The sequence below is a fragment of the Tamandua tetradactyla genome, chromosome X (genome assembly GCF_023851605.1).
Source record: "Tamandua tetradactyla isolate mTamTet1 chromosome X, mTamTet1.pri, whole genome shotgun sequence".
Lineage (NCBI taxonomy): Eukaryota > Metazoa > Chordata > Mammalia > Pilosa > Myrmecophagidae > Tamandua > Tamandua tetradactyla.
The window spans coordinates 6,037,774-6,062,830 of NC_135353.1; the positions used below are offsets into that span (position 1 = coordinate 6,037,774).

Sequence of the window (25,057 nt, forward strand, 5' to 3'; positions counted from 1 at the left end):
GGCCCCAAGGCCTCCACCCGGCAGACCGGGCACCTCTGGTGGGAGGAGCGAGGTGCCCTCGGCTCATGCCCTTGCTGGTTCCTGAAGCATCCCCGCCCCACCCAACCCCCAGGGCTGCAGGTGGGGAAGGGAGGGTGCTGGGCCTCTGCCAATTTCAGGGGCCAACGAACGACAGAAAAAGCGGGAACCAGGTTGGGAGGGGACAAAAATGGGGTTCCGAGGGAAATGAGAAGGGTCGCCCCAGGAGCTTGGCTCCCTCCCCAGGGGGCCAAGTGGAAAGCCGGAGAACGTTCCACGAGTGACACTCGCGGGGGCTCGGCCTGGCCACCGGGTTGCTGCCGGGCGACAGCCTGGGGCCGGGGCGCTCCCGGGCCCTCCCCGCGCCCGCATACCTTGCCCACAGCCGAGCAGCTGGGAGGCTATTTATAAAGGCGGGTGAGATCAGCAGGCGAGCCTATAAATGCTCAGGCCACGGCCGGGCCCCAGAGGAGCAGCCGGCCCCGGGGGCGCCGGAGCTGTGGGCCGGGATGAGTGCCAAGGCGGGCGGCGACAGCGGCAGCAGTAGCAGGTAGGGCCGGGCCGGGCACCCCAGGGCCCTGGGCGCCTCTCCGACCTCACGCCCCCGCCGCCCCCCGCAGCTCGCAGACCTCGTGCGGGCCCGAGTCCTCGGGCTCCGAACTGGCCCTGGCGGCGCCGGGCCCGCAGATGCTGCAGGGGCTTCTGGGCTCCGACGACGAGGAGCAGGAAGACCCCAAGGACTACTGCAAGGGTGAGGCCGGGGAGGAGGAGGGAAGCCGGGAGGCCCGGCAGCGGGTGCGGGTGGCCGGGATGGGGGCCGAGGGGGCCCGCCGCCACCACCCGCCTCCCCTCGCCAGGCGGCTACTACCCGGTGAGGATTGGCGACCTGTTCAACGGGCGGTACCACGTGGTGCGCAAGCTGGGCTGGGGCCACTTCTCCACCGTCTGGCTCTGCTGGGACATCCAGTGAGTGGGCTGGGGGGCCGCCCTGCGCCCCCACCCGGCCACCATCCTGCGCCCCCTCGGGTGGGGCGGCCTCGGCGCACCCCGTTGGTCCAGCCGGGGCCAGCAGCCCGACGCGGGCCTTGGCGTTGCAGGCGCAAGCGGTTTGTGGCCCTGAAAGTGGTGAAGAGCGCCGGGCACTACACAGAGACAGCTGTGGATGAGATCAAGCTCCTGAAATGTGTGAGGCGCCTCCCCTCCCCGCTCACAGCCCCCCTGGAGCTGCCCGGGGCCTGGCAATGCGGGTCCAGGGCCTGCTGGGATCCGCGGGGCGGGGTGGGTCGGCTCCAGAAGGAGCAGGGCTCCAGCTGGCCGAGCCGGGGTGGGGGGGGGGGGGGGAAGGATTTGGAGAAGCAGGAGAGAGGCAAGAGATGGCCTGTCTCCCAGCCCGGCCCCGACGGAGTGGGAGAGGGGGCCAGAGGCAGGGTGGGCAGCACCGAGAGGTGCAGCTAACTGGCACTGAGGGGCTTGGAGCCATCATGGCCCTTGGCTTTTGCTCCAGGTCCGAGACAGCGACCCCAACGACCCCAAAAGAGAGACCATCGTCCAGCTTCTTGATGACTTCAGGATCTCGGGGGTTAATGGCGTCCGTATCCTTGTGGGGTGGCAAAGGGGCCCAGCATGTGCCCTCCTAGCTCCCCGGGCCTCGGTTGGCTGATCTGCACAATGGGACTTGCCCCTTCCAGAGCTGTTAGTCTTTGAAACAGCCCCCACCACTTTGGGGATTTGCTTACAGGGGTGGGGAGCAGTGTTGGGTCATGGGAGGTGCAAATGGCAGGGGCCGCCCCTGTGGCAGCAGCTTCCCTTCGGCCTAGGAGCAGAGCTACCCTCTCTCCAGGATGACCACCAGATGTGCCATCCCAAGGGGCAAAGCCCTGGGAGTGACAAGGGATGCTCTAGACAGTTGTCTCCCAGCCCGGGCCCCGCCAGACGCCCCCTCGCCCACAGCCCCATGCCCTTCACTCGCTGGCCCCAGATGTGTGCATGGTACTGGAGGTGCTGGGCCACCAGCTCCTCAAGTGGATCATCAAGTCCAACTACCAGGGCCTGCCCGTGCCCTGCGTGAAGAGTATTGTACGGCAGGTGAGTGCCGCCAGCCGCCAGCCACCTGCGCCACCTGGCCAGGCTGGGGGAGTTCAGGTATGGCTCTCCCCAGGTGCTGCACGGCCTGGACTACCTCCACACCAAGTGCAAGGTCATCCACACCGACATCAAGCCCGAGAACATCCTGCTGTGCGTGGGCGACACCTACATCCGGCGCCTGGCTGCCGAAGCCACGGCATGGCAGCAGTCGGGGGCCCCAGCGCCCTCTCGGTCCACAGGTACCAGGGGCTTTGCACAGGGGGGGAGGCAGGGGCCTCAGCCCCACCCTGACTCTGTTTCTCCGCCCCCCCTGCCCACCCACCTCCCGGCTGCTCTCCTGCCCCCCTCCTCCACAGTCAGCACTGCCCCCCAAGAGGTTTGGGTAAGTTGGGGCACCCCTCTTCTGTTGCTCTCTGTCTCCCCCATCTGAGCCAGCTGGAGAACCCCTCACTCAGCCACATGGGTCCACCATCCCCCAATTTCCCTACCCTCTACTCCCCCGACCCCAGGCTGAGTGGCCTGGGTGCAGGGGCTACCGGGGCTGCTTTCCCCTGCCCAGCTGCCCTCCGTGGGCAGAGAGGAGTCGCTCAGGAGAGGAGTCGGTGCCCTCCCTTGGAGCTCCCGACAGGACAGGGCCACTCCCGTGGGAGGACAAGCTCCACTGGTGCTGGGCTGCGTGGGAGGGGGCGGGAGCACGGAGGGAGCTGGAGCTGGCGAGGGAAGCGGGCACCTGGGAGACGCGTTTGGGCTTTCCCTGCTGGGGGGTTGTGAGGAGCAGCGGGGCTTCCGGGGGGGGGGCGTGAGGGTGCGGATGGGAAGGAGAAAGGTTGGGGCTGGCCCCAGGGCTGGGCAGGTGTCCACGGGATCCCCAGGGGCCGTGGCCTTCTCCATTGTGCAGGGCAGGCTGGCGGGGTTGGGTGATGGGCGCTCTCGGGGTGACCCTGGCCCTGCCGGCAGACGGGCAGGCTGTCCAAAAACAAGAGGAAGAAGCTGAAGCGCAAACAGAAGCAGCAGAAGCGACTGCTAGAGGAGCGGCTGCGGGACCTGCAGCGGCTGGAGGCCATGGAGGCTGCGGCCCAGGCCGAGGGTGAGGGCAAGGGAGGAGGAGGGCAATGCCCGCCGGGGCCCAGGGCAGGTCTGCTGACCCCCCACCTCCATTCCATGTCTGCAGATGCCAGCCCGAAACTGGAGGGGGGCAGCGGCTCCACCTCTTCATCTGGCTGCCACGCTGGGGGCGCCGGGGCGGGCCCCTCCCCAGCCTCCTCATCGCCTGCCCTGGGGTGCGAGCGCAGCTTCAGCCCGGGCTCCCAGACCTCGGGCTTCTCGGGCTCCCTCTTCTCCGCTGCCTCCTGCTCCATCCTCTCGGGATCGTCCAACCAGCGGGAAAGTGGGGGCCTCCTTTCCCCCAGCAGTAAGTTGGGGCTGGGCCGGCCGGCAGGGCCAGGCGGAGGTGGGCCCGGCTCACCTCTCCCCTTTCTCTTCCTCCCCCAGCCCCATTTGGTGCCTCAAACCTCCTGGTGAACCCCCTGGAGCCCCAAAATGCAGACAAGATCAAGGTCAAGATCGCGGACCTGGGCAACGCCTGTTGGGTGGTACGTGAGGGGCAAGGGGAGAGGGGAGGCCTGGCCCTGGGAGCCAGCGGCACCCACCATTCATTTGTTCAGTTGGGGGCTTGGCTAGCAAATCCTCTGGCCAGCCCTGACATACAGGGCTGTGAAAACCTGCGGGGCCAAGCAGGTGGGGGACCCCACAGGAGGGGAACCTCCCTTGGCTCGCCCTGCCCGATCCCTCCTGGGACGTGGGGACCCACGGGCTTAGAGCAAACCCTGCCTCGTTCCTTGTGGGCTGTGCCAGGGGCCAGAGGAGGCAAGGGCCGGCGGGGTGCAGACCCGGCCCCCAGCTCCTGTCCCCTGTTGTCTGCAGCACAAGCACTTCACGGAGGACATCCAGACGCGGCAGTACCGTGCAGTGGAGGTCCTCATCGGCGCTGAGTACGGGCCACCAGCGGACATCTGGAGCACAGCGTGCATGGTAGGACGGGCTGCCCGTGGGCTGCCTGGGGCCCCTGCTGGCAGCCTCACCTGCTCTCGCCCCTACAGGCCTTTGAGCTGGCCACCGGCGACTACCTGTTTGAGCCTCACTCTGGAGAGGACTACAGCCGCGACGAGGGTAGGTGGAGGAGGGCCCGCTCCTCGCTGTGGGCTCTCCAGCTGCTGCCCAGGACCTAACAGGCTTTCCGCCCACAGACCACATCGCCCACATTGTGGAACTGCTGGGAGACATCCCCCCGGCGTTCGCCCTCTCGGGCCGCTACTCCCGGGAATTCTTCAACCGGAGAGGTGAGGCCCATGGGGGCTCAGTTGGTGCAGGCCCCAGAGACGAGGGAGGCGGGAGCAGGGCCCCGGGGCTCTGAAACAGGGGGCAACAGTGGGTCCCAGAAGCCTTCTGGGCTGAGCGCCACACCACCTGCCTGGGGGCAGAACCTGATGCCAGGCCCCTCCACCTCACAGGGGAGCTGCGGCACATCCACAACCTCAAGCACTGGGGCCTGTACGAGGTGCTCATGGAGAAGTACGAGTGGCCCCTGGAGCAGGCCACACAGTTCAGCGCCTTCCTGCTGCCCATGATGGAGTACATCCCCGAGAAGCGGGCCAGTGCCGCTGACTGCCTGCAGCACCCATGGCTCAACCCCTAGGGCTCCCCACCATCCTGGGCGGCCCCCAGGCCCGGCTCTCCCTCGGCTCTCACTGCTTTGAGGTGCAGCTGACTCCTGCCGCCCGCAGGGTGGGGGCGCTGTCCCCTCCCTGCCCTGTTGTGTGTGCACATCTCACCCCTCACCGGTGGACATGCTGGGGCCAGGTCTGATTCTCTGAGGTTGGTTTGTGTCCCCAATCCCCATGAGTTCCTTTTCTTAATAAAGTCTGAATGGGAACACCAGCGTCCTGGAAGGGGGTAAACTCCAGCCCAATAGAGGCCACGGAGACACAGCAGCCTGGAACTGGGGCAGGAGCTCGTTTATTGAGGCTGCTCTCCAAGCCGCCTGGGCTTGCCAGGGAGGGGCTCCAAAGCACAGGCCGAGGGCAGCCCTAGGACAGCCTAGGCCTGTGCAGCCCGGCCGTTTATGATGCGGATGTGGCGGATGACGTCTTGGATGGCTTCGGACGTGGTGCCCTGGCCCCCAATGTCTGGGGTATGCATCTGCAGGAGAAGGACATGCTGGGGTACAGGCTGGGGCTCCTCCGATGCCCAACCCCTACCCCACAGGCAGCGTGGGGTGGGGGTGGGGGGGGCTGTCTCCTGTGGCTTGCAAGGGCCAGAATGCCACCAGGAGGGCAGTGGTTCCAGCTACTGAGCCCAGAGGCTCTGTCCCACCTGGTAGCACCCGAGGTGCCATCTCCAGCCTTTCCAGCCAGTCGCACTGGCTCAGCACAGGCTGGAGAAAGGCGCCATGGGGCGGGCAGGGCAGGGCAGGGCAGGAGGGAAGAAAAGCCTCACGTTTTCATTGTCCATGGATGCCAAGACAGCCTTGCGGATGGAGGTGGCATAGGAGTGGAGCCTGGAGGAGGCAAGAGGCCAGCCTTGGGTCCCCAGGCCCGGGAGGGCAGCCGGGGTGGGGCTGGCACCGGGCAGGGCCGCGAGGAGCCACTTACTTGAGGTGGTCCAGCATCATGCAGCTAGCCAGCAGCGTCGCCGTGGGGTTGGCGATGTTCTTGTTGGCAATGCTCTTGCCTGTGTTCCTGGTGGCCTGGAAGAGGCAGGAGGAGAGGAGGGTGAAGGGAGAGCACGGGGGCACAGGGCTGGTGAGTCCGCTCCCATGCCATGTCCAGACTGTGCCAATCCACTGAGCAGGGAGCAGGGGGGACGGACACCAGGGGCTGGGGGCAGGAGAACAGGGAGTGAAGGCTCCATGGGCACAGAGTTTCCTTCTGGGGTGAGGAAAAGGTCCGAAATCTAGACAGGGCATCGGTGGCACTCCACTGTGACCACACTACCAAGCGCCACTGAGGTTTCACTTTAAAACAGTGGATTCTACGTCATGTGACTTTCACCTCAATTTAATAAAACACAGTGCTGGAAACAGAGGGCGGAAGGCTGCACAGGGTGCCGAGGGCCAGGCCCCACTGAGAATACTCACCGTCTCGAACACCGCGTACACGTGGCCGTAGTTGGCTCCAGCCACGAGACCCGGGCCCCCGACCAGCCCTGCGCAGACGTTGTTGACTATGTTGCCATAGAGATTAGGCATCACCATGACGTCAAACTGCTGGGGGCGGGACACCAGCTGCAGGACAAGGAGGGGACTGAGTGGCAGGCTCCAGGGACAGGCACAGAAGCCCGGGGTACTCAGGGCACCAGGGGGCAGGGGGACGGGCCAGCTACCTGCATGGTAGTGTTGTCCACAATCATGTTCTCGAAGATGATGTGGGGGTAGCGGGCCGCCACCTCCCTACAGCACTGGAGGAAGAGCCCGTCACCCAGTTTCCTGTGAGGAGACACAGGAACCTGGCTTGACCCTTCTCAGCACTGAGCTGGAGGGACGGGACCTGGAGGGGCCATGGAAGTTTCGCTTGGGGTCATCTCTAACGTGCCCCACATCTGCAAAACGGGCAGGACCCTGTCCTAGCTCCCCACAGGGTGGACAGCTGCGAGGATCACGGCACGGACAGGGCATGCACTTGACCCTTAGGGCCAAGAGTGCACAGGCCCCCAGACGTGGCACCCTGGTGGGGGGCTATGGCCCTGGACTGAGTTCCCAGGGACAGGACCCCACCGGCTGCTCTGCGCAGGCAGGAGCATGGGGGGCGGGCATACATGATGTTGGCCTTGTGCACAGCTGTCACTTTCTTGCGTCCGGTCTCCTGGGCCAGCTTGAAGGCGTACTCAGCAATGCGCAGAGACTTGGCCTTGGTGATGATCTTCAGACTCTCCACCACTCCCGCCACACTCTGAGAGCAGGGGGAAGAGACGTGGCCCCCACTGCGACTGCCACGGGCCCCCAAACTGCCCCAACAATGGGCCCGCACAAAGCCACCCACCACAGAGGCAGTGACAGGGGCCCAATGGGAGGTGGCCCTGTCCTGAGTCCTTTGGGCTCCTCCCTTGGGTGCAGCCCTTCCTGCCCTTTCAGGGGACCGCCCCCTCCCTCAGGCCCAAGGATGGCCCTGGATTCCCCAAGACCAGAGACAGGGCCACAGGCTCAGCCCAGGCCATGCCCACCTCATGCTCCAGGCTGCTATACTCGCCCTCAGTGTTCTCCCGGACAATGAGGATGTCGATGTCCCTGTGCCGGGTCACCACCCCTGGCAGGCTCTTGCAGTGGATGACGTTAGCATAGAGGTCCAGACTGGTGCTGGGGGTAGGGAGAAAGAGGGAGAGGCAGCCTGGACCTGACTGCCTGGGTACACCCCAATCTCCCCACGCCACCCCCTGGACACCCAGTTCTCACCGGAGGATGTTGTTACGGGACTTGTGGGACGGGGGCAGGTTATGGTTAGTTTCAATGTTGCCTGTAAAACCAAAACAAGACAGGTGGGCTGGCAGGGGGCTGCAGGCTCGCCCAGGCTACAGTATTCCCCTTCCTGACCCAGGGAATCTGTTTCCAAGGAACTCGCATCACCAGCAGTCAGAGAAGAAAACAAATTTTGGCAGCAGAAATAGTCCACGCAACACTAGACAGTTGTTTCAAATGTCAGCTCCACGAGAGTGGAGTCGTGTGTGTGTGTACATGTCTGCTTTATTCACTGATATATTCCAAACACCCAGAAGGGTATCTGGCATGTGGCAGGTGCTCAATAAATGTTTACTGAACAAACAGTGAATGATGGGTGGCAGGTGGCCAGCAGCCCCTGCCATTTCCCTCCCTCCTTCACCCAGACACAGAGCCTGGCTGTATAGAAAGTGGGTGGGCAAGCCAGGCCAGTGCCAGCAAGGTGACCTTGGTCAGGGTAGCTGTACAGCAGGAGCTTAGTGAGGCCAGAGGCCAGAGGGCCACTGGCTGCTGGAGGAAGGTAGTCAAGAAGGGGTCCCGCAAAGGTCGGCTGCAAGGCCTTTCCCAGCAGCCACCAGGGATGTCTGGCTGTCTGAGCTGCATCCCGCCCTGGTAGATTGTGCCTAGAATCCCTGGGGCACCCCAGAGTTGGCACATCTGCCCCTCACTAGCCTGCCAGGGCCCTAAGGCTCAACCTATGTGTATCTTGCACACAGCACCTCACACGGAGCAGGCGATCAGCTAAGGTTTGCAGAACAAGTGATGGAAGCAGTTTAAGGAGCTGGCCCACACCAAACCAAACTCAGAGGGGCTAAGGCCACCGTCCATAGATATCTCTGGGCTCTGCTTGCTGGAGCCAGGGGCAGCAAACAGAGGCTGAATGGTCCTAGATGGTGGATCCTGGGCTAAAGGTGGGGCCTGAAGAACACAGGAACACCTAAATAAGACACTGATGGGGCATTGCAAAACCATTTCCCAGATGGCTGAAAATCCTTTGTGGAGCTCTGGCTCTAAGACAGCTTGTGTATGAAGGATGAGCGGTGCCTCAGGAGGAGAAGGGGGTGGAGGGAACCTGTCACTGGCCAGGCTCACAGTCTGGGGCCACCCAGATCTCAGAATTGGCTAGTGGGAAAGCCCTTGGAAGCTTCCGGCTGGTCTCTAAGCACAGGGCTCTGAGGTCCTCTCTAGCCAGCAGAGCCTAAAAATCTGCGTCACAGGGCTCCTGGGGCCAAAGGTCAGCTTACAGCTGAAAGCAGCTACACATGGCACCATCCTCACACTGGGCCCCTCAGCTCACCCTTCAGGGCCACACGGTTTCGACGGATGGCCATGACGGCGTTGCGGATGTCCTCTTCATCGGCATTGGAACTCACGTGCACCTCCTCGAAGTCCACTGGCACACAGGCATGTCTAGGGCAGTGGGTCATATCAGGGCTGCCGGCAGGCAGGCCCGGACCACCCCCCTTCTCTTTAGGAAGCCCATCCTGATACTGAGTGGTAGGGGCCTTCCCCCGTCACTTCCCACCTGATGGGAGGGGACCGGGCTGACATGTGATGGGGAAGCACTTGGAGGCCACCACACACATTCAGCAGGGCACTGCCACCTTCCCCAGGCCCAGGCCAGCCGTGAAGGACCAGAGGCACTGGAACGAAAGGCCTGGGCTCAAGTCCCGGGCTCAAGTCCCGGGCTCAAGTCCCCTCCCTCCACTGAGTGTACTGGGGGCCCCTGGGCAAAGCTCTGGCCGGCGTGCTTCTGAGCTTATTTTCCCTCTTGGTACAGAGCTCTCATGGCCCTCCCTGGGGAGACAAGGCAGGGAGGGCAGGAGTGGGGGCCTCCGTACCTGAACACAGACTTGACGTGCAGCATGAGCTCCGGCCCGATGCCATCCCCAGGAATCATTGTCACGGTGTGCCGCCCCCCATACTTAGCTGAGGGAGGCTGGAAGGAGTGGGAAGGGTGAAGGCTGGCTCTCGGGTGCCCCCTGAATGCTCTCCACCTCAGTTCCCAGGGACTCAAGCCAGCTCCCTTCTTCCCACCTATACCAATCCCACCAGCCTGGCAACTGCAAAGCACCAGGTCAGGACACTTTGCCCCCGACTATGAACAGGGTGCTTCCAGGGCCACCGCCAACTGGAGGACAGCAACAGAGCCAGCTCCCACTCCCAGCCTGGACTTCGGCCAATTCAAATACAACTAAGAGTCCCAAACCCAACAGGGAGATAAAAAGAATACTCACAATTGTCTGTTGCTACAGAAGGGACAAGAAAGAAGATGACACAAGTGAGCCAAGGTTAGAGGGACAAGGGTAAGATTTGGAGACGTGGGGCCTGAAAGGAAGAGGTCACACACAAGGAACTGGGGCCTTTTCCTCGGGGACCCTGTCTAGTAAAATTCAAATAAGGCGTGGGGGTGAGCATGACCTTTGGAGACGGGACCTCAGAGGAGACACAGGAAAGCGGGGAGGAAGAGGGTACGCCCGCACCAACGTATGGGGTGGGACTTACCGAGGAAAAGCTCTGTCGCCGGGCCTCGTGGGCTCCTAAAACCTGACAAATGAAACCCAAATGCCAGTGTTTACTGTCTAGCCCAGAGCATCCTTTGCAGCCGAGTTCTCAGCCGCATGGTCACAGGCCCTGCACATCTACCGCACACCACAGAGCACATGATGTGCCCCCCAAATAAACAGCTCCTGAGCCCCTGTTTTCCAAGGACTGGTCCTTCTGACGCACTACAGAAGGCTTTTACAGCCCTTTATGCCTCATTAAGCTCTTTTGTCAGATTTTTTTAAAAAACCTTTATGTGCTTTCCTTCTTTTTTGCTTCCAATTCTTTTTCAGTCAAAGATTCCTGCTCAGCAGTGTTTCTACCACTGAAAAGTTGGCAGACTGAATGTGGTACCAGAGGGAAAGCACTAAAATAAACCACAAGTCCATGATGATAATTTTACAATTTATGTATTGCTATACCTTATTACAAAAGCAACATATGCTCACTACAGAGAAACTGGAATGCTGAGATGAGAAAATAATCACACCCAGCATCCATCTAAGCTGAAACAAGCAGTTTTAGCTCCCTGGTACCCCCCAGCCCTTTCAGAGTTCTAAAGCAGTAAGAAATACAGGGAGAAAGAGAAATGGAAACATTGTTGGAGACTGAATCATGTGCCCCACAAAAGGCATGTTCAGGTCCCAACCCCTGCCCCTGTGGGTGGGAACCCATTTGTAAATAGGGCCTTTGAAGATGTTATGAGATAGGCTGTGGCCAAACTGACACAGGGCAGACCTTCACCCAACAGGGCTAAAGTCCTGAGCCAAGGAAAGTGGACACGGAAAAAGTTACGGGGGCAGGGTGCTGACAGCCAGAAGCTGGAAGTCAACGGAGTCCAGAAAACAAAGGAGATGTCACCACATGCACTGCCATGTGGCAGAAAAGCCAAGGGCCAAGGACTGCCAGTAGCCAGCCCCAGAACGTCAGTCTTCAGGGAGAAAGCGTCACCTTGCTGATTCCTTGACTGTGGACTTCTCCTAGCCTCAAAACCGTGAGCCAATAAATTCCCATTGCATAAGCCAACCCACTGCACGGTATTTCTTTTAGCAGCCAGAAAACTAACTCACATATGTTCATAACAAGATTTGTCCAAGAAGGCTTTGTAGCCACCTTATTTGTAATAGCCAAAAACTGGAAACACCCACATATTTATTAACTAGGGAATGGATAACCAAATTGTGCTAGTCATACAATGGAATATTGCTCAGCAATAACAAGGAGTGGGCTGATACACATGGGTGGATCCAAAAACATTACCAAGCTAATGGTACCAAATGCAAAAAGGACATCCTGTACAATACTATTTATGTAAAATTCAAGAAGAGACAAAACCACAGTGAAACAATTCAAGAAGTTGCTGGGGGAGTGGTGGCGGGTGCATGGAAATGGATGATAAACGGGCATGAAGGAACTTCCTGGGGGATGGAAATGTTCGGTATCTTATTTGGGGTATTGCTTACAATGGGTGTCTGATGTTGGGATTCATCAAACAGAACACCCAAGATCTGCCCATTTAATTATATGTTAAGGATACATCAACGAGAAATATTAGGCCCCTATGAAACTTATTTCTGCAAACGACAGGCTAAGCCTACTTAAAATTAGGCCCAAGAGTCATCCCGAGAGAACCTCTTGTGTTGCTCAGATGTGGCCTCTCTAAGCCGACACGGCAGGTAAACTCGCTGCCCTCCCCCCTACATGGGACATGATTCCTAGGGGTAGATGTCTCCCTGGAAACACAGGACAGAACTCCCAGGATGAGCTGGGATCCAGCATCACAGAATTGAGAAGCCTTCTTGACCAAAAGGGGGAAAAGAGAAATGAGACAAAATAAAGTGTCAGTGGCTGAGAGATTTCAACAGAGTCGAGAGGTTATCCTGGAGGTTATTCTTATGCATCATATAGATATCCCTTTTTAGTTTATGGTGTATTGGAGTGGCTGGAGGGAAGTACCTGAAACTGTAGAGCTGTGTTCCAGTAGCCTTGATTCTTGAAGATAGTATAGAGATAAAACTTTACAATGTGACTATGTGATTGTGAAAACCTTGTGTCTGATGCTCCTGGATCTTTATCCAGGGTATGGACAGATAAGTTAAAAAATATGGATAAAAAAGAATAAATAAAAATAGGGGGGACAAAGGTTAAAATAAATTGGGTAGATGGAAATACTATGGTCAATGAGAGGGAGGGGTGAGGGTATGGCATTTATGATTTTTTTTTTCCTTTTAATTTCTTTTTCTGGAGTGACGCAAATGTTCTAAAAAATGATCATGGTGATGAATACACAACTATGTGGTACTGTTAGCCACTGACTGTATACCATGCATGGAATGTATGTGTGTGAAGATTTATCAGTATCAATATCAATATCAATAAAAATATATATATATTAGGGAAAAAAACAAAATTTTAGAATAAAAATAACAGGGGCACTAATTACAAGGCTTGCAAAGCTGCTTCATGGGCAAACACCCTGACTGGGCAACAGCCGCGTTCAAACACATTGACTCCCTGATGACACTAGAGTCATAGGGGACAGGGGCTGAGAAGTGACCCTTGTGCAGTTCCCAGGTTGTTCTGAAGTGGAGAGAGAAGTCCAGAGGCAGAAGCTGGTGTCCCAGGTCCTATGCAGGAGGGCTGAGGGGAGCAGACCTGGATTGCTGTTTGCTAGACCCCTCCCCACTGTGCCCACCTGGACAGGGTGTCCCTGTCATCCAAGTAAGTGTGGGCAGAGCTAAGGTCCTCCCTGTCACTTGGGCATGCCCTGCCACTTGCCTATCTGGGCAGCAATACAGTTCTGGCCAACGGTAAAGGCTCTGTGGCCATGTGCCAAAAAGCTGTGACTTCCAGCTATTAAAGGCCAGCTGGAGAGGAGTCTGAATGCTCCTCACCTGGGCCTGCCTGGCCAGGCTTTACAAGGTGCACACCTGCACAAGGCCTGGCTCTTCCAGCCAGGGGCCCAGAGGTGGGGGGAATGTGTGTGACTACAAGGACAGAGTGCGGCAGGCACCTGGACCTGGGTTCCTCTGCCCTCCAGGTCAAGAGGCAGGCGCAGACACACACAGAGAAGTCTCTGCTTCCTTTCTAGCATCGTCAAGATCTGAGTTCCTCTTATTCATAGGCCCTCAATTGATGCTTGAGGAAGGTTCCTCCAGGTGGCCTTTCCTGACACAGAGCTGACCCCACCTAACCCCTGGGATCCCAAGGCCTTACTACTCCCAACCATGAGCTCCCTCAGTTGGCACTGCCTTGCTCCCTCTCCACCCCCTGAGCCCTGAGAGCAGAGGCAAGGATGTCTGGTCCCTCCACTGTCAACCCAAGATCCAGTACACTGCCTGGCCCAGAGCTGGGACCCAAGGAGTATTCCTGAATGAACTAGTAAATCAGAAACTGAACTGAGGGACTGAGGGCTTTGGGGTCAATCCAAACCCACTACTTGCTACTCCTGGACTTCCAGCCAAAAACTCAACCTTGCTGAGCTTCCCACCCTCCTCTGAAACCCCTGGAGCAGAGGCGTGTGTGACTGTTGGAAGGATTATGCGAAAGGAGGTATGCAAGCTATTCAGTCCCTAGCAGGGAAGACAAGGCTATGCCAAAGCATGCCCACTCCTTTACCTCACCCGTCCCCTCAGGTCAGCGCTCAAGGCTGGTGTCAAATGGGGGGCCAGCGGGCTGGCCCTTTCAGCTCCCAGCAGGAATTTCTCCTCACCTTTGGCCCTTGAAGTTCACAGGTATTGGGTGTATAACTCAGCTGGCCTCATGGTTAGTTCACTACCACCAGCTTCGCAACAAGTCTGGAGGTGAGCTGGTCCCCTCAGGTCCTGCACCAGGCCTGGCTCTCTGTGCACCCTCTCCAGCCACCATGAATCACATTATTGCCACCAGAGCTGAACCTCCATCACTGGCCCCTAGAACTTTGGGCTTTGGCCAAAAACCCTGAAAGAGCTCTCAGGACAGATAACTTTCTGAACTTGCTTTATGCAGATATATCTTCTTTCAGGGAGGGACAAAGGCTTTGACCCTCACCCATCTGTCCTGTGAAGCTACCCATCAGAGTAGTCCAGCAGAAAGCATGATGGCATATGCTTGCAGAGAAGAGTGAACAGTTAGTCCTCTTCCTGGGATAGTGCCCGAGAAAGAAAGATGTCTGGCCTAGTGGGTGCTACCCCCACCTGCCACATCTCATGGAGGCTTCTCTCATTGGAACACTGCTCTGTTGGACTGCATGTCAATGGTGGCTGAATGTCTTCCTAGAAGGTCCCAACCACTGGGACCAAAGACCTGGAATTCATCTCTATGGTCCCCACAACCGGACAACCAGTCTCAAGCAGGGCTCTGCCTTGATCCCAATCGTTCACTGTCCCCGTCCCCCCACCCCACCCCCACAAGCAGGGGAGGTCAGGGAGGAGACAAATATCTTCAAGGGCCTGTGAGAGTCTCGGTGTCAGAACCATCAGGGCCTCTGGAAAATCTATACGTCCTAAGCAGAGATGTCCGTGAGGAGTGTCGGCAAAGTCACAGAGCTCTGGAAGGTCAGAGCTGGACAGAGGGGAAACGGGAGCCCTGAAAGGGGAGGGAACTGGCCCAAGGCCACCCAATGGGTCAGTGGGGGAGCCAGGCCTGGAGAGCAGATCTCCTAGCCCCCAGGGACAGGGTCGGCTCTCTGCCGCTTCATCAAGTGCTGCATGGGATGGGCTCCGAACCGCCTGGGGCCTAAGTGATTCTCTTAGAACTGACCAACCAAGGTCCCCGCGGCCTCCCCGTCCTCGCCCGGTCATCCCGGGCAACCGCGGGGGTTGGCTTCTGGGGGTGACTGGCCAATTCCCCTCCTCCACCTCTCCCGAGGACAGGGGGCAAAACGGTGGCCTAAAGAGCAAACCGAGGGTGTATGGACTCCGGGAACGGACCTCCCGGGGAGGCAAGAGCACGTGACCGCTTCGGGAGGGCTCCCACCCAGGCAGTGGGAGAGGTGACACCGGGTCCGGGGCCCCCTGCCGCAGGATGGAGAGCCCTGGGGAAGCGGGGCCCTAGCTGACAGCAGAGGAGGCCAATCAACGCCAGCGCCCAGCCCTCTCCCCGCCCCTCACCGGGCCCGCAGCCAATCGACTTCCAAGCCACTCCGGGAGCCGCGCCCCCCCAATCCCGCCCCGGCCGCCTGAGGGCCGAAGTCCCACAATGACCCCGGCGGCTCTCTCCCGGGGGCTCGCTCTCCCTTCTCACCTCCCAAGGACGACAGAGGATGGCCGGCCTGCAAACGGCCTTGGCGACAACACCGGCGGCCATCGCCACCTTTAACGCCATGACAGAAAACGAGGACCGCCGCCCGATCCCTACGCGTTGCCACCACTCTCGCGATAGTTGGGCAAGGAGTGAAGGCCGTGTGCGGCCGCAAGCTCGACACTGCGCACGCGCACGGCCCAGCCGGTTCCCACGCCCTCTTCCGGTGCTGGCAGTACCGCCGCTGCCGCCGCCGCCGCCATCTTGGGGGCGGAGGCGGGCCGCCGGGCCACTGGTCCCGGGAAGGGTACACGTCAGTGCCGCCAGCCACGTCACGTGGGCCGGGCCAGCCCGCCGGCGCTAGATTGGCTCCCGAGGCCGCCTACGCGTCGCACTTCCTCGTCGGCTCCTCATGCTCAAGGGAGCTCGCTCTCTTGTTCCCTCGGCAGAGAAGAGGCGATGGCGGCGGTGGCATCGCTCGGGGTCCTGGCCCTGCTCCTCCTGTCCGGCCTCTCCTGCTGCTCAGGTAGCGGCGGTGGCCGGACCTCGTTTCTGGCGCGCCTCTTCTCTCCCGGCCGGTCGTGCGGGGCGGGTGTGGGATGCGGGCGTAGGGGCTGTTGAACCCTCCTCGGGGCCCGTAGCGGCGGCCTTGGTTTCCCCTCCGTGGGCGGAGGCCGCAGCCCGCGTTCCCGCCGCGCTCACGAGTGGCCCCAGCAGCGAGGCTGCTGCAAGAAACGGCTGAAGCGGTTACTCTCCTGCTCGTGAAGACGCACCCCAGAGTCCCCACCGTGCGCCCGGCCGGCCTGAGCTCCCCGAAGTGGGGTCAGACCAGAGCCAGGCGCCCAGGCGCAGAGCCATTGGGGAGAGGCAGGGCTGGTGGGGAGGTGCCCCCTGAGCGGTGCGGGGTGGGCCAGGGCTGCCCATGAAGTGGGAGCTAAGTGGAGCCCTTGGCGAAAGTGAAAATCGGCAAGTAATGCGTGGAGAAGGGACGGAAGGCAAGGAAGAGAGCAGGCGTAGGGCAAGTTAGATAGGGCTGGAGTTAGGGCAGAAACGTGGAGACGCAGCTGAGGGTCAGAGCCAGAGAGTTAAGCAGGGGCCTTGAGTGCCAGGCCAAACGCTGGGGCCCGCTGTTCCTCAACTGCCTTGGAGCAGAGCTGAGCCACAGTACAAGCATTGAGGGTAGAGCTCGAGCTGGAATTCTGGTTTGTTTAGGGGTTGTTTACAGTGGGAGGAGAGAGGTCTGGGGGTCTGGGCAGGCAGGGACCTCTTTATGCACATTCACCTGCCCTGCCTCAGGCCGGCGCCCTGGGTCCCTGGGGTGTTTCGACAGCCTAAGTGGCCTCCCTGCCTGTTATCTTCTCATGCACTCCTCAGTAATTCTCCTAGTATCGTCTGTAAAGGACAGACCTGGATATCAAGCCCTTCAGGGCCTTCATGATGCCCACAGGGAAAAATCCAGGCTTTGTGACAGGAGGCACAGGAGGGCCTCCCTGACCAGGTCTCCCATCAGCCGGAGTTCCCTGGCAGCTTTCTCCTGCTGTCCAAACCCAAAGCCACTGCTGTATGTGCTGTGCTCTGCCAGGACATCACGTTTATAGAGCAGCTGGCTGAGAACTTTCCCGCTTGTGGTAGCTTTTCCTTAGGTGGCATCCTTCCTTTCCTGTGGCCTTTTGGGATGGTAGATGGTAGAGATGGCTCAGGGTGCTTCTTGATCCACAGCTTCCCCCATTTATTTTTTTTTGATAATTTTTATTGACAAAACAACATGCACAAACATTCTTAACATATAAATGTTCCATACGATCAGTGGCTCACAATATCATCACATAGTATATTCATCACCATGATCTTTTTTTTTTTTTTTTTTTTGCATGGGCAGGCACCGGGAATCGAACCCGGGACTCCGGCATGGCAGGTGAGAACTCTGCCTGCTGAGCCACCATGGCCCACCCACCATAATTTTTTTAGAACATTGGCATCACTCCAGAAAAAGAAATAAAAAGAACTCATACATACCATACCCCTTATCGTCTCTCTCATTGACCACAACTATTTTCATCTACCCAATATATTTTAATCTTTGTTCCCTCTATTATTATTATTTATTTATTTTTACGTGGGGAGGCACCAAGAACCGAACCTGGGTCTCCAGCATGGCAGGCTAAAACTCTGCCACTGGGCCACTGTTGCCCGCCCCCCTGCCCCCATTATTTGTCTAGTTTTTTATTCATGTTTTTTACTCATGGGAACATCAGACACAAGGTTTTCGCAATCATACAGTCACATTGTAAACATTATATCTTTATACAATCATCTTCAAGAATTGAGGCTACTGGAACACAGCTGTACAGTTTCAGGTACTTCCCTTTAGCCACTCAAATACACCATAAACTGAAAAGGGATATCTCTGTAATGCGTCAGAATAACCTCCAGGATAATCTCTTGACTCTGTTTGAAATCTCTCAGCCACTGACACTATTTTGTCTCATTTCTCTCTTCCCCCTTTCAGTCAAGAAGGTTTTCTCAATCCCTCGATGCTGAGTTCCAGCTCATTCTAGGATTTCTGTCCCATGTTGCCAGGGAGGTTTTCGTCCCTGGGAGTCATGTCCCACGTAGCGAGGGGGAGGGCAGTGACTTGCTTGCCATGTTGGCTGAGAGATAGGGGCCACATCTGAGCAGCAAAAGAGGTTCACTGGCCTCCCCCATTTCTTACCCTCAGGAAATGCTGGGGCCTGGTCTTGGCCTCCTGTCAGCTGGGGCTGGGGGCAGAGTGGCAAGAACTGAGTCCGGGCCAGATACTTCCCCTCATCTCTTTAAGCCTCCCAGGTGTTGCTAGCACCATACTTGGAGTCTGCTGAGGAGCCCTTCAGTAAACCAGGGGATGCATGTGAATATGGAAGCAGGCCTGGCCCCTGGAGCTTTCAGCATGCTCTCTACCAGGGCAGACTACAGCCCTAACCGTGCTTGGCTTCCCCATCCGTAGGTCCTGGCCCTGACGGGGTTGCACAGTGAGATCAGCCACCCCTCCCTCTCCCCCAGTGCATGTACGCTCAGTTGTCCATCTTGCCCAGTGGCATCAAATAAAGTCTTCCCCAGCCCTTCGCTGGCCTTCCTCCATGGGCATCCCACTACCCTTGCCATTGTACTTCTCACTGATCACTTAGATTTGTCTCCCAGACCTCCCAGCAGGGTCCGAAGGCCCTTCTGTGTCCTCGGCTGACAGGGTCTAAGAGGCTGGGCACGGGCGCTCCACTGTGCCCCACAGTCCAGCGCGGACAAGCTGGTCCTTGCCCAGGAACATGGTCTCTGCCTTCTCCCCACAGCAGAGGCCTGCGTGGAGCCCCAGATCACCCCTTCCTATTACACCACCTCTGACGCTGTCATTTCCACGGAGACCGTCTTCATCGTGGAGATTTCCCTGACGTGCAAGAACAGGGTCCAGGTGAGCTGTAGGGGTCCAGGGAGGAGGGGGGTGGGCTTGGGGCTTCGGCTTGCTCATACCTTGCTTGCCCCATGACCCTGGGTGTCAGCTCAGTGACATTTGTTGGGGCTGGACCAGGAGATTTTTGTGTTGATGGATGGAGAAGGAGTCCAATTAAAAGAAGGTGCAGGAGAAATCAGAGAATAGTGAGGCCAAGTTGTAGCAAGTTAACCTTTCCTGGCCAGTCCTGGGTGATCTGACTACGTGTCGTAACATCACTTGGATACCCGAGTATTTCTTGAATGAACATATGGGGAAAATGAGAACCAGTTTGGACTATCCCCTTCAGGGTCCCTTCCTCCCTTTTCTGATTGTGGTTGCCACAGCGTGTCCATGGTTTATGTCCAGTCCTCAGCTCCTGACTTGACCCTGTGTTCCCAGAGGTCTAGGTGTGCAGTGGGTCAGGTTGGGCTGGGCCACAGAGGGAGATCTGGGCCTTGCCCTCCAAGGAAGGAGATGCAGAGGGACAGTGACAGCATCAGTGGGTGGCCATCTCCTAGCATGGCCCCAGGTGTCAGCAGGCCCATTCCCATGGGGCCCCAGGGAACACACTGCAGCCCTCCCCCATGCTGACCACCCTGCCCTCTGCTGTGGAAGCTGCAGGCAGCCCCAAGTTGCCTGTGCCCTGTCCAGAGGGGGAGAAGGTGACTCCCTGCATCTCCTCACACAGAACATGGCTCTTTATGCCGATGTCAGTGGGAAACAGTTTCCTGTCACCCGGGGCCAGGATGTCGGGCGTTATCAGGTGAGAGGGCTGGCCTTGTGGTCACTGGGGGAGGTGGACGTGGACTTCCACCCGGCCCTGCAGCTCCTGGGCCTGAATCGAAGGCCTAGAATGTCCCGGCCGAGTGGTTAGGGTCGGAGGCCTTGGGGTGTGTCTGCCCTGAGTGCCCTGCTGATCACCCATTCCGCAGGTGTCGTGGAGCCTAGAGCACAAGAGCGCCCACGCGGGCACCTATGAGGTCCGGTTCTTCGACGAGGAGTCATACAGCCTCCTAAGGAAGGCAAGTATTGCCTGGAGCCCTGTGTCCGTGCACGCTCCACAGCCCCTCTTTCCCAGCCTCAGGCCACCAGGGGCCTGACTGAGCCCAGCTTCATGTCTGCCCCTGCCTGTTCCTCTACCTTCCTCTTCTGTGACTCAGGCCCATGGCGCCTACTTTTTCTCCCTCACTGCTTCCCGCCCCTCCCCGCCCCTACGCGGAGCCCGCCTGAGCCCAGCGTCTCCCTTCCAGGCTCAGAGGAATAATGAGGACATTTCTGTCATCCCGCCCCTGTTCACGGTCAGCGTGGACCATCGGGTGAGTTGGCTGGAAGACTGGCTTGGTCTGGGGGGTGGGGGCTGAGCAGAGGCCCCTGTCCTCTCCGTGTGCTGGCTGGGCCGGTGTGGCTGGCCCACGCCCCCTGAGCCAGCTCTGCTCACCTTCTCACAGGGCACGTGGAACGGACCCTGGGTCTCCACCGAGGTGCTCGCCGCGGTCATCGGCCTGGTGACCTACTACCTGGCCTTCAGTGCCAAGACCCACATCCAGGCCTGAGGCGGGAACCCCCGGCTGTCCTAAGATCTTTCAATAAACCGTCACGGGCCATGGCGAGCACATGGGACACGGGCCTCCTTGCTTGCATTTGCTCTGCCTCCTCCACAGGGGCAGGGCTGGGGGTGGTCATCCCTTCTTAGACCTGCTTAGAGGAGGCTCTGCCTGGGGAGGGGGCTGGAGATCCTTCGGGAGCCAGGCCTCCGAATCGTGTCCTTGGCGGCCTACCATCTCATGACCTCATGAAGCCTTCCTGTCTGGTAACCCTCTGTGCCCACCTTCCCTGTCTCTCTCCCGTTCTAGTCTGCTAGCTGCCAGAATGCAATACACCAGAAGCGGAAAGGCTTTTTTAAAGGGGAATTTAATAAGTTGCTAGTTTACAGTTCTAAGACCATGAGAATGTACAAATTGAAGCAAGTCTGTAAAAATATTCAAATAAAGGCACCAACAAGAGGTTACCTTCACTCAAGAAAGGCCGGTGAAGTTCAAGGTTTCTCAGCTGGGAAGGCATGTGGTGAAGTCTCTCAGCTTTCTCTCCTGGCTTCCTGGTTTATGAAACTCCCTGGGAGGTGTTTTTCTTCTTTATCTCCAAAGGTCGCTGGCTGGTAGACTCTGCTTTGCGGTACTCTGGCGTTCTGCTGTAGCTTTCTTGTGGCTCTAAAAAGGGACTCTCTCTGAAATGTTTCCTCTTTTAAAGGATTAATGGGTGGAGTCACAACTCCATGGAAGTTATCTGATCAAAAGTTACCACTCACAATTGGGTGGGTCACATCTCCTTGGAACAATCAAAATGCTCCCAGCCAGTAATACTGAATGAGGATTAAAGGACATGGCTTTTTTGGGGTCCACCACAGATTTGAACCCGCACATCTCCCAAGTGGCCTTCATGGCTTTTTGGGGTGGCCCTGGGATCATCCCCCCCCCCCAAACCCATGGCCTCTTCTGCCTCATTCTCTCCCTGCCCTCACCAGCTTTTCTGCCATGTCTCTCTGGCCCTCCTGCAGGGTGAACAGGCACCCAGACAGCTTCCTGTGGCCCACCTGGGGAAGGGCCCACAGAGCTGGGGCTGCAGGGGAAGGAGGGCCCTGTGCTGCACAAGCTGTACAGGGCTGCACCTGGTGGGGCCTGGCTAGGGAAGGCAGGGAGCCCTTTTCTAACTCCCCCAAATGTCCTGTCAGGAGCAGCAAGGCTCTTGTGTTTGGAGTCCTGGGCACAAGCCACACTCTGTCGAGGGCTTCGGTTGCCCTGAGTCTTGTCACGGTGACCCACTGCAGTAAGGATCCATGACTGCCACCTATCTGCTTGGTCTTTCTGGGCACTGCCCTAGCACACTGCTCTCCGGGGCTTTGATCTCAGCTTAGGACCTTGTCTGTCCCATTCCAGACCTCATCCTCCTGCCTGCCTGCTGTTGCTTCCCAGCACTTTGGCATTTCATGGTGTCAGGTTTAATTGGGACACTTAGAGAATACAGGGAAGGAGTGGAAACCACCTGGAATCCCATGTGTCTGAGGAACCTATGGCTACCACCGCTATACTTTCTTCCTCCTAGGCACCCCTCTCCTGCCATCTGGTGCCCTCAGGATACCAGATGGGTGTCCCATGTGCATACATTGTGCTCCAGGATCTGTGGCCACTGCATGACGTGTCTCAGTAGGCAGCTGGTGAGACAGCCCTGGGGGCCGAGGACCCCAGGTGCCAACCCCCATAAAGCCTCCTGGCTGTAGGACCCAAGGCAGTTTGTCAGTTATATGTGGTAGCAGTGCTTATGCCAGGGTGGCAGTGAGGGGATCAGCTGGCAAAGCCACTGGCATTCAGTGCATGCTCAGCAACCACAAACTGTTAGTACAAGAGTAATGAGGCTGGGTGAGTGACCCTCTAGAACATTCTAGAGATGGTGTTTGATAAGGCAGGCCCAGGTGGGCCTAGGAGGATGAGTTCTTTTGATACTTGTGTTGGTTCAGCCTTGCCCTGGGGGTTCTGGCCTTTGAAGGGGCAGGGAGGTGTGGGAGAGTAAAAGGTGCTTTGTCAGTGGGGGCTGCCCGGTGCCAGCTGTCTCTACACCCCTCTTCTGCTGCAGGCCACTCCCTCCTCTCCACCCCCAGCCCCAGGCATCTTCCCACACTCCCTGAGCTCTGGGCTGGGCTGGGGGCAACTACCAGGAACAGGGAGGCTCAAGGGAAGAGCCGGATCCCCAAAGAGGTATACAGGGGGAGCCTTGGGACCAGAACTCCTGAGGGCCAGGTGAGGCAGGTGGGCTTTCTAGAGTTAAAAGAAAGCTAAAGTGTGGAGGCTCAGTGGACCGGGCCAGGCAGGAAGCCAAGACAGGCACAGTGCAGGAGTTAGGGCTGACACTGACTACTGCTCTGCTGCCCTCTGGGTCTGCCCTGCTGGCAGAGGGCCCCCATTTGAAGTGGCCCTTCCTGTGCACTGCTGCCCAGGGGGTTCCAAGTTCCAGGCCTGTCTTGGCCCCCATCTTGCAAGACCTGGACCTCTAGTCCCCTACCAGATGAAGAGTGGGAGGTCTCTAGAACCATCAGAGTGAGCCCCTGGCAGCTGGCAAGGGGTGCCCAGGGAGCCATTTGCCTCGGTCTCCAGTCAACTCCCGCCGTTTCTCTGCGCCCCACTGCTCATCTCACCACCTCTCCCCGCTGCCTTTGCCAAACCACTGTCCCCAGGCCTGCTGGATGACACACGTTCCCCTCCCGCAATTGGAATTCAGACCTCCCTGGTGGCCAGGGCCCAGCGCCCTTCGGGTCCCCTTCCGTCAGCTGGGTACCACGCGCTGATTCTCCTGTCCACCTCGCCATCTCAGCCAGCGCTGCGTGCATGCGCTTCCGGGTTACCACCAGGGCCGGGCTTAACTCTTTCAAAGAGACTTGACCGCATATGGACTGTATGTGTGCGAAGACTTGTCAAAAAAAATAATAAAAAATAAATAAAAAGAGGAATCTGAGCACAGCCTCACCCAGCTGGGCACAGGCGGTATTGGCGTCTGTCTACAAGCCCACCCTACCCCCTGGGGTGCCTGGGAGCCCCTGCAGGGCAGCACTCCAGGGTGCCACTCCAGGGCAGCCCTGGGTTCCTGGTGTGGGTCGGATGGCTTGCTGCCCTGGATGGAGCCGCGTGCCTTTGCTGCTCCTGGGGAGTTTTGGGGACGGAGGGCCCTCGAGTTGCCTGGCCATTCACTGCTGGGGTCCCCAAATGCGGCAGGTGGTTTCTGCTTCCAGCAACTTCCAGCCCCTTGCCCCCTGCCAGGCCTCTTCCTAGGCCATGGGTGGAACCCACCTCTCTCTCCTGCTCCTGGAACTGGGACCCCAGAGGCTTCCCCGCCAGCAGAAGGCCCTGTCCTCAACTCTGCCTGTGGAGATGATGGGTCCTCAAGCCAGCGTCCGTGCATCTGGGCACAATCCCCATGGCCAGGCCACACCTCTGAAATGAAGGGGTGACTCTCCACAGAATGAACTCGGTGGTCTCCAGGTGCTCATTCCAAGTGGAGGCCAGTCATCATGGGAGTATAGGGACCCACACTGCCACCGTCCCTCGTGCCAGGACTGGTAGCAAGGAGGCCAGCTGCCCCTAAGGCACCTTGGGACCCAGCCACCAAGAGAGATATCTTACCCACAGCCCCCACTCTACCCTGGTGTCACTGCCCCCCACCCCCAGTGCCAACTAGAGGACAGTGGCTTCAGAGGCCCTAGTGAGAAAGACGGGTGGCAGAGCTTTCAGTCGGCCCCAGCTCCCTGCCCTGTCCTTACCCCGCCCCAAAAGACGCCCCCAAGCACCAGATGCCACGTTGGGAATTAATACAAGGAGGCCAAAATCCAAGCGTAAAAAGGCAGCAGGCTTTATTGTCGCAGTGCAGGGGGTGGGCAGGGGTGGGATGGGGGACTCTCCCTGCTTTGCATGGGCACCCACCAGCTCTCACGGGGCTGCCAGCACAGGGACCAAGCCAAGGCCGAGGCGAGCGGCCACCCCCCTCCCTCACCCCAAGTCCTCTCCAGCTCTTGCTCCAGGGACCCGGCTTCTAGAGGCCCTTGTTTCTGAGCCCCCTCCTTGGCCGCTCAGACGTGATGTCCCGCTCCGGGCACAGGCCCGGGCTCGCTGCTCTCCTCTTGGATGTCCTTTCATCCCTGCAGCCTCGGCTCCTCATTGCTCACCCGGGGAGGAGAGCCTGTGAGCCCATCAGGGGGTCCCATCCCCTCACCTCAGCACAGCGCAGGCCGCCAGGAAAGCCACTTCCCTCTGCCCTGCCTCTCCCACCCCTTCCCTCCCACCCCCCACCCCTCCCGCTCTTCCTCCCCTCCCCTCCCCTCCCCACCTCTTCTGCAGCCAGCCCTCAGGGGCATCCTCCCCCCTTTGTCAGGCCACCTGAAGGTGCTGCCAGCCCCGGGAGCGGGGCCATGAAACCCAACAACTACCCGCAAGCACAGAAACGGAGAAGCACGAGACATCAGGACTGCTTTCTGTCCACGGAGAACCCGGAGCCCCGCAGAGACCTGTTTTGTGCTCAGGACACTCCAACTCCTTGCCTCCCCTTCCCACGGGGACCTCCGGGCTCCGAGGGCCCACGGGGAGCCGCGTGCGGGCACGGGGGGGGGGGGGGGGGGCGGCCACAGGAGAGGAGCGTCCCTTCACCTCAGGGCCTTCTCTGTCACCGAAGCCCCGTGCACGCACACACAGACACACACT

The 25,057-nt window shown here is 58.9% G+C and overlaps 3 protein-coding genes across 4 annotated transcripts; 2 read left to right on the forward strand and 1 right to left on the reverse strand.

Moving 5' to 3' along the window:
• Nucleotides 1-194: 194 nt before the first annotated feature.
• SRPK3 (SRSF protein kinase 3) lies at nt 195-5,035 on the forward strand. Its single transcript, XM_077145504.1, has 15 exons — nt 195-568; nt 639-769; nt 876-984; nt 1,116-1,203; nt 1,523-1,610; nt 1,997-2,103; nt 2,177-2,342; nt 2,460-2,485; nt 3,061-3,190; nt 3,275-3,514; nt 3,595-3,695; nt 4,027-4,134; nt 4,203-4,272; nt 4,350-4,442; nt 4,614-5,035. Exons 1-15 carry the CDS (start codon nt 528-530, stop codon nt 4,796-4,798), a joined length of 1,683 nt encoding a protein of 560 aa, XP_077001619.1. The 5' UTR covers nt 195-527; the 3' UTR covers nt 4,799-5,035.
• A 60-nt stretch (nt 5,036-5,095) lies between these two features.
• IDH3G (isocitrate dehydrogenase (NAD(+)) 3 non-catalytic subunit gamma) lies at nt 5,096-15,604 on the reverse strand. Its single transcript, XM_077145505.1, has 12 exons — nt 15,359-15,604; nt 10,097-10,138; nt 9,433-9,530; nt 8,889-9,001; nt 7,550-7,610; nt 7,321-7,453; nt 6,916-7,049; nt 6,484-6,586; nt 6,239-6,385; nt 5,754-5,848; nt 5,599-5,659; nt 5,096-5,301 (listed from the first exon to the last, which is right to left on the reverse strand). Exons 1-12 carry the CDS (start codon nt 15,437-15,439, stop codon nt 5,200-5,202), a joined length of 1,170 nt encoding a protein of 389 aa, XP_077001620.1. The 5' UTR covers nt 15,440-15,604; the 3' UTR covers nt 5,096-5,199.
• Nucleotides 15,605-15,626: 22 nt separating this feature from the next.
• Nucleotides 15,627-20,438, forward strand: SSR4 (signal sequence receptor subunit 4). Of its 2 annotated transcripts, none has more exons than XM_077145507.1 (6): nt 15,627-15,881; nt 18,679-18,797; nt 19,507-19,581; nt 19,751-19,840; nt 20,069-20,134; nt 20,267-20,438. In XM_077145507.1, exons 1-6 carry the CDS (start codon nt 15,815-15,817, stop codon nt 20,369-20,371), a joined length of 522 nt encoding a protein of 173 aa, XP_077001622.1. In that variant the 5' UTR covers nt 15,627-15,814; the 3' UTR covers nt 20,372-20,438. The 2 variants fall into 2 exon arrangements, with proteins under 2 accessions (XP_077001622.1, XP_077001621.1); XM_077145506.1 differs by having other exon boundaries at nt 15,711-15,881; nt 18,682-18,797.
• Nucleotides 20,439-25,057: the final 4,619 nt, after the last annotated feature.